The sequence below is a fragment of the Sinocyclocheilus anshuiensis genome, unplaced genomic scaffold, assembly GCF_001515605.1.
Source record: "Sinocyclocheilus anshuiensis isolate Anshui unplaced genomic scaffold, SAMN03320099.WGS_v1.1 scaffold1524, whole genome shotgun sequence".
NCBI classification, from domain to species: Eukaryota; Metazoa; Chordata; class Actinopteri; order Cypriniformes; family Cyprinidae; genus Sinocyclocheilus; species Sinocyclocheilus anshuiensis.
In genome coordinates, this window is record NW_015559670.1 from 339,190 (window position 1) to 347,941 (window position 8,752).

The following is an 8,752-nucleotide window of genomic DNA, read 5'->3' on the forward strand; positions in this document are numbered from 1 at the left end:
TGGTTGCAATTTATTTTTTAACTCTGTTCCTGAGCATTATAACCCCAATTTGCTATTGTGTGTTGCGCATTTTACTGAGGACAGCTTCCACAACATGAGGGAGTACAGTACCTGCCGAATTCGCCCAAAAGCTTTTGTTGAACGACGGAGCAAGGGGCGTGGCAGCACTGAAACACCTTCTAAGCTGTTCGCCAATCACAACGCACTGGGACAGCTAACCAATCACAACACATTTTGTTTTTCGGAAGGCGGACCTTCATCAAAGCCGGAACTAATCGAGCCGTTTGTGCCAGGATGGGGAGAAAGGTATTGTAATAATGTAAATTATGTAAAAAATAATGCGTTTTTCGAACCACCAAGCATGAGAACATGTTCTTCTACACTCCCAAAACAAAATCAAGACTTTGTAAAAGAGCATAATAGGACCCCTTTAAAATTACACTGAAAAAAAAAAGGTATAGAAACAGTTTTCACTCAGATATTGCAGGTAAATTTCACAAACAATTACAAAGAAACAGAAAGTAACACATTGAATTAGACATTACATTTTTGAAGTATAAAAAATGAAATTGTATTTTCTTGTACATCAGTGATCTGTTTTACTTACAATTTCGAAAAATCGTTTTTTACAGTGCACTAACAATAAGCATAAACAATAAAAAACAGTGCTGCTTTACTTGCAAAAGCCACTAAAAAGGCAAATATGTCGACATTTTTTAAAAGAAAATAAAGCAGGATCTGACTAGTTTCATTTAAGCCAAAGCCGAACAAGTTCAAGTGGCATTTCAGTGAAGCCGCGCTTGAAAGAGGAAGCACGTGGCACTAATTTAGCCCTGATTGGAAATGATCCAATTGTAAACGACCAGAATGATTGTTTTGAATGTGAATTCCCTTGTCCTTTCATTCTCTTGCTCCCTCCATCCCTCTTTGGAAAACTATCTCTTGACGTCTAGGTGCTTGTGTAAATCAACCGGAAATTGAGGCAACTCTAAACCTCGCTTCAACAGCAGAAAGACAAAGTCTTCAGGAAGGTGCCCACCTGTGTCGATTCTCCCCGCCCACCTGTGACTAATCACGACCCGTGACGGAAGCAGATGACTAACCACTCCGATGTAATTGAGAGTGAAATCGGGACCATTGGGAGTATCTAAGTGGACATGGGATAGCACATGAGAAAAATAAATAAAAACGGGCACTCGCAGCAGACGTTGGTGGGTTTTGGCCGAATGAAATAAGACAGGCTGGAAACCGCCATCTGACTCTTATACAACATGATTTGTTTGAAAAGTCGGGGCAACCTCACACTGAACAGCCATCTGTCTTCATAAGATTCCTGCCAGTTCCTCAGGGCCACTACGATCCAAAAATACACCCAAAAAATCCACAACAAAACAATAGCACTCGAGAAAGTTACGCCCAGAGTGAAAGATTAGATACAGTCCATGAATTTAATATGAATCTGGAGGAGCTTGAACTATAAATAGACATTTTACTGATATGAAGACTGAGTGAATGAGTATTAGAGTGATATATCTTTGACATCAAAGCTGATAGGAAAGTTTTCAAAAAAGTATCAAGAAGTAAAAAACACGTTTTCTGGATGGCAATGTCAAAACCTATATTATATTATATTATATGTTGTTATGTTATGTTATATGTTATGTGATATGTTATGTTGTTATGTTATGTTATAAACAGTACTAACAGGTGTAATGTGTATAAAACTATATATACTGTATATATATATATATATATATATATAATTCAAAATATATCATGATAAATATTAATATACCATGGTAATACCTTAACTATTGTATATATATATATATATATATATATAATTCAAAATATATCATGATAAATATTAATATACCATGGTAATACCATAACTATACAGTCCAGTAACATGATACTTTGATACATTTCATGGTATTCATTTAAGATAGTATTTAGTTGGTACTTCAAAGAATACCATAGAATATAAATACAATAATCGAACTGTACTATGGTATTTCTCAAAGAACCACAGTATTACCATCTGATAAACTTGCTGTACCACGTAATTTTGATATATCCAGTTATAATATTCAAATACCATGGTATCATCATTGTATTTGTTGAAGTACCTCAGAGTAGCACAACTAAAAACAAGCAGCAAAAAGTACCATGAAATTACTGGAGTACCATTGCAAATACCATTTAAACACTATGATGTATATCAAACTATCACAGGTACTACATGAAAATCACAAGGTATAGGAATATTATAAAACCTAAATATCAAAAGTACTATAGTAATTCCAGCACTGTACTATAATACTTTGATATACACCATGGCACGGTATGATAATTATATTCAAATACCACAGTATTTCATGGCATTCCTTGAAGTACCTTAAAGTACCACACTTACAAACCAGTACCAAAAACAACTACTATAAACTACTACAAGATGCTTGGAGTACCATGTAAATATGATATGAAACTGTGATTGATTATATATTTATATTAGGGGTGACCCCGAATAGTCGAAGATGCAATGCTTCGATAGGAGGAGCCTGATTCGACTACCAATCGCACAGTCGAATATTCGATTTAAAGAATATTAAGGATTTAAATCTTTAGCAAGACTCAAATTGACACAGGCAGAGTGAAAGACTGGATTTTTTCGATCAGGTAGGGTACAAGTGATTTCAAAACATTTCAGCCGGTTTATATATCAAAGAATTATGAAGTACTATCTACATGTAAATCCCATGGTATATGAATATAATCAAAACAACGCAAGTACCACAGTATTACCACCACTCTACCACGACTCTTTGATGTATATCATGATGCTGTTTGATTATGATATTTATATACCATGGTATATTTCATCATACATTCATTGAGTACTATGGTACTAAATACTATGGTATATACTGTATCAAAGCACCACAGTTTTAGCTTGTAATACTGCCACAGTACCAGCTAGTCACCATGGTTTGAGTTTTTAAACAACTACACTGGCATAGTATTTTTAATGTGGCAATGTGTTCTGCCATTTGCCTTAATAAGTCCATAAATAATAGAGCCTGTGCCGTGTGATGCTGCTTAAGAGATCCAGAAAACTCCTTCAAGCCGCCTCCGACTGCCAACAGGGAAAGAGACAACTTAATGACAGCGCCTGTCATAAACATGAATCAAACAGACCACGTGGAAGCACAATGGTGTGTGTTTAGTTTAGAATCTTTTAAACAGTAATTAAGATTCGCTACCGAAGCCCATCAGAGCAATACCAGCCTACATAAACAGTGTGTGAGGTGAAAACTCAAAGATCATGCTAATATACCGTAATTAAAGTCTCAGAGAAAACAATAACTCACACAGAGGAAGTTTAAGAGAGATCTGGGAAGAAAAACAACTCACCGATTTTCTTCGAGCGCTCGTCTCCTCGACTGTGCATTGTGATTGGAGAGTAGATGAATGGGCTGGCGCTGGACATGCCCTGTCCCAGAAGGCCTTTCACCTTATGAGGACGCAGACTCACCGGCAGGTTTAACAGAGACACAGATCTAAAGAATCAAGCGAAAAACAGAGAGAGTTAGGCCTGTTTCACATATTGAGTAAGCTCTTCGGTGTCACATGATCCTTCAGAAATCATTCTAATATGCTGATTTGCTGCTCAGGCAACATTTATTATTATCATTGTTGACTGAGAGTTGAGATGCTTCATATTTTTATGAAAACTATGATATGCTTCTTTTAGGATGCTTTGACGAAAAGAAAATTCAAAAGAACAGCATATATTTGAAATAAAAATATTTAGTAAAATTATGAATGACACTTGCTAATCAGTTTAATGCATCCTGAATAAAAGTATTAAATAAATATTATTGACCCCAACATTTTGAACGGTATTGTAAAATTTATGAAACAACATAAAATGATGAATTACTTAACTGCTGTTTGATCGGTTCTGATGCATGTTGTACACAGCATTTATAAGGATTCCAAAATTACGCAGTTTATAACTACACTCTGGTGTTTAAGTGTCCATTCAGTGTAGATTAACAACCGTTTGGATGTAAAATTAGATTTCACAACATTTCAGTTTGTAATAACAGCCCAAAACACCCTAACAACAACCCACGACACCCTAGCAACCACATCCTGCATCTGCAAAACTAAAACAATCTGGATGTCATCTACAAAGTTAAAGCTTAAAAAAATCTGCCATCATCAGAGCCCTGCTCTAACAATTACAACACAAGCTCTGAAATATTCAGCAATAGTGCTCATGCGGACAATAGTCATTTGCTAAGCAAGCACTACTATCACCCATATTTGAAGGGATAGTTCAACCAAAAAATGAATATTTTGTAATGATTTACATTTCAAACCTGTTTGCCTTTTTGACTTTCTTTAGCAGAACTGAAAAGAAGATATTTTGGAAGGACAAGATGATAGAATGTTTATTTTTGGATGAACTATCCGGTTAAATGCTGGAAAGTTAACCTACAAATCCCAAGTATTAAACTTCGGCACATAACTCTTCCCACAGTGCTTGTGCAATTGGACATGAATGATTCCTCAAATCAAGTGAGAGGTGTGCTGGTAGTCTATGTGATCAGACTTACAACTTTCACCTGATGGACGATAAAATGGGCTAAAAAGAAATTCCACAGACTTATATTGAAGCTATATCTACTGATCAGAATAGAAAAAAAATTCTAATTTGACTGGACTGAAATCAGTAACCTACCTCCCACAACACCACCTAGTAACCACTCCAAAACCCAAGAAACCACCTAGCAACCACCCAAACACCTTAGCAACCACTCCAAACCCTAGAAAACCACAAAGCAACCACTCCTAACTCCCTAGAAACCACACCAAAACCCTGCCAACTACCCAAGCACCTTAGCAACCACCCTGAACACCAAAGCAACCACCCATACACTAGAAAACCACACCAAACCTCCAGAAACCACCCACAACAGCCTCAACACAACCCAGAACACTTTAGCAACAAGCCAAAAGCTCTAGCAACCACCCCAAACCCTAAAACCACCCTAAAAACTCTAGAAACCATTAAAAACATCATAGCAACAACCCCAAATGCTAACAACTACCCGCAACCACATAACAACCACTCCAGACACCCTAGGAACCACCTCAAATCCAAGAAAACCACCCCAAACTCCCTAGCAAGAACCCCAAAACCCTAGCAACGACCTAAACACCTTAGCAACCACCCCAAACTCCCTAGCAACAACCCCAAAACCCTAGCAACTACCTAAACACCTTAGCAACCACCCCAAACACCTAAGCAACCACCCTAAAACCCTAGTAACCACTCACAACACCCTAGCAACAACTCCAAACGCTAACAACTACCCGCAACCACCTAACGACCACTCCAGACACCCTAGCAACCACCTTAAATCCAGGAAAACCACCCCAAACTCCCTAGCTACAACCCCAAACCCTAGCAACTACCTAAACACCTTGGCAACCACCCCAAACACCTAAGTAACTACCCTAGTAACCACTCACAACACTCTAGCAACAATCCCAAATGCTTACAACCACCCGCAACCACCTAACAATCATTCCAGACACCCTAGCAACCACCTCGGACCCTAGAAAACCACCTCAAACCTTTAGCAACCAAACACCTAAGCAACCACCCTAAAGACCATAGAAACCACTCACAACACCCTACAAACAACATAAATGCTAACAACCACCCGCAACCACCTAACAACAACTCCAGTCATCCTAGCAAAGATCTCAAATCCTAGAAAACCACACCAAACCTCCAGCAACCACCCCAAAACCCTAGCAACCACCACAAATGCTAACAACCACCCGCAACCACCTAACAACAACTCCAGTCATCCTAGCAAAGACCTCAAATCCTAGAAAACCACACCAAACCTCCAGCAACCACCACAAATGCTAACAACCACTCATACCCTAGAAAACCACACCAAACCTCCAGAAACAGCCTCAACACCACCCAAAACACTAGCAACATGACAAAAAACCCTGCAACCACCCCAAACACCCTAACAACCAACTACTTCACCCAAGCAACCACTTTATATAACAGAAGCTATTTATAAGAAGCAAGAAAGAGAATATTAAAAACCAAGACTGTGATTTCTAAAACAAAAATAGACTGGCATAAGTCGGTGTTCTTTCTGAGTTTCTAAATCAAGCTCTCAAGCGTTGACCAGCTTTCAACACTCCTCAGTTCTGTTTCTACCCTTCCTGTTCTCAGATATTCATAGAAAAGGACACGAGGAGTCAAAACATTAGAGCTTAAATGTCTCATAACACTGTTGCCAGAGCAACAACATCTCTGAACAGCAATCAGGGTAGTTTAACACTGACATTTACTCTTTCCTATAAGACAACGACGTCTCTCACAAAACGGCAAGATTTCATTACGGAACTTTTTAAAGAAATGCCTAAAATTCGCCCTCTGTGTAAACTCTGGCAGCAGGCAGCGAGCAAGATACTGCATGTTAATGACATGTGAAGAGGGAGATAACTATCAGGAGAAAAACTCCGTCTGAAGTTTTAGAATTAAATATCCCTTTAAGAATAAATTAAGGCATTTGAACAACTCAAAAATAAAAAAACAAGCTCTTCGGAGAGGAGCGCTTAGAGAAATGGAGACTTCAATCAAGCGAACATGTTGAGCTTTAGCCACTGGTGGGATTATGAAATACATCTGTTAAACACATTTATAGGCCTTTCTTTCCTACGCACAAAGAACATCAGCAACTTCCTTGGGACAGATGAAAGGATATGTGAAGTTTGCGCTTCCCATTCAAATGTTTAATTTGGGAAGAATAAAACAAAGGAAAGTCTCATTTTTAATTTTCATACAGCTTTCTTATGGCTCACAGGCCAACAAACTTCAAAGATGTTTTAAACTAAAGCTAGAGTTTCAGACACTGAGCTGTGGAAATACACCATCAAAAGCCTCTGAGTGGACATTGAGATAATTGTGTTCAAATAAACAATAAAACATTTTGTTTTTATGGAAAACGGACATATTTTGAAATAGTCTGAAGAATGTTTGATGTACAATAACACTAAAAACCATTTACTGAAGCTAAGCTGCATAAAAGCCACAACCATGAGCTCATTAACATATGACCTCCCACTAGGCATGGGCCGATTACCGGTTTCACGGTATACCGCGATTTGAAAATTTCAAAACCACTCATATTTTCCGTTATACCGTTCCTGCGGTATGCGCTGTTTTTCATGTCTCCTCAAAGACTGAAAGTGTAGGAATCCCTCTATGAATGTGTTTCTGAGGGGAACTGACTGTCTTCAGAAAGGTTTACGTGGTATTTTCTTTTCATCTTGTCTCTAGTTCATATTAAAGCAGTGTTTCAGCGCAGTGCTGCTTTGTTTACTGCGCTAACCAAGGAAACGCTGTATCTGGTGTTCCATGAGCGCCTCCTGCTGTCAGAGAGTGAATCTGCGTCTCATTCAGAGCTTCTGCTGTTTGTTTCGTTCAGAGTAGTATCATTTCACAAAGCTAGTCAGATCATTCTGTTTTTGCTTCAAATTGGGTTATTATTAAATCAAATTATGTATATGAAATTATATAACTAGATAATGTCAGTCATGATAATACATATTGGACAGCAGTTGAAACTAGGCATGGGCCGATTACCGGTTTCAAGGTATACCGCGATTTGAACGTGTCACGGTTTCAAAACGGCTAATATTTTCCGTTATACCGATCCTGCGGTATATGCTGTTTTTCATGTCTCCTCAAAGACTGAAAGAGTAGGAATCCCTCAGGTTGAGTGAAGTGTAGAGAGTAACACGACCTTCCTCCTCCTGTTGGTGCAAGCGAGCGGTCAGTCACGTGTGTGTAGGATGGCCGAACTTAAAAAGCTGCCCCTGGAACTTACGTGATCGGCGACCGGCCGTTTTTTGTCTTATTGCAGCTCGTCTCTGTTCTGGACTTGCACAAACTGCGTTGCTTGATACCATGAAACCGTGATATTTTTGTTAAGGTTATCATACCGTCAAAATCTCATACCGGCCCATGCCTACCTACACATGCAAATCATCTCATTCACATATGAAATATTTAAAGAGGCAGAAGCAAAAATCAGCCTGTTTAGATCAGAGTAGGACTAGAATGGTTGTACAAAATTAAATTATGACTGTGTTTGGTACTAGGATGTCAGGGGAAAAACAAAAGGCTCTCTCACCTGACGATGGGCAGTTTGGTGAAGGGAACAGGAGGAAGTTTGAGTCCGTCAGGGAGGCTGATCACCTCCATTCCACCCGGACACTTTGACGTGTAGTTTTCCAGACTCTGGGTCACTTCTTTCTTCTCTGTTGAGAGAGAAAGAGAATGTGTATTGTTATTTCTGTGACAGCAACATACATATTGAAACTATATAAATTTTTTTTAAAAAGACAAATAAACAATAAATAAATATTAATAATAACATAAATAATATGTATAAATAAATTTATATAGAGAGAGAGTTTTATTTTTCTAAATGAAATATAAAAACAAAATATAACACTAAAATATTATTTTATATATAAAATGTATGGAAGCCTGTTTCTGCCACTAAATAAAAAATAAAACATGGTAATTGTGAATTCAGAATTGCGATATGAAGTCGCAATTCTGACTTTTTGAGTTTATCTCTCGCAATTTTGACTTTATAACTCGCAATTGTGAGAAAAAAACTCACTCAATTCTGACTTT

General features: G+C 38.0%; 1 protein-coding gene across 2 annotated transcripts in view; it reads right to left on the minus strand.

Annotated features, from left to right (window-relative positions):
* The window catches only part of LOC107681624 (trafficking protein particle complex subunit 9-like), a 248,577-nt gene that overhangs the window by 196,202 nt on the left and 43,623 nt on the right, over window positions 1-8,752 (minus strand). For both annotated transcript variants that reach the window (XM_016477940.1, XM_016477939.1), the window contains 2 exons: window positions 8,241-8,367; window positions 3,415-3,560 (listed from right to left, as the gene is read on the minus strand). In XM_016477940.1, the coding sequence (XP_016333426.1) occupies window positions 3,415-3,560; window positions 8,241-8,367 (273 nt within the window). The remainder of the gene's footprint in view (window positions 1-3,414; window positions 3,561-8,240; window positions 8,368-8,752) is intronic.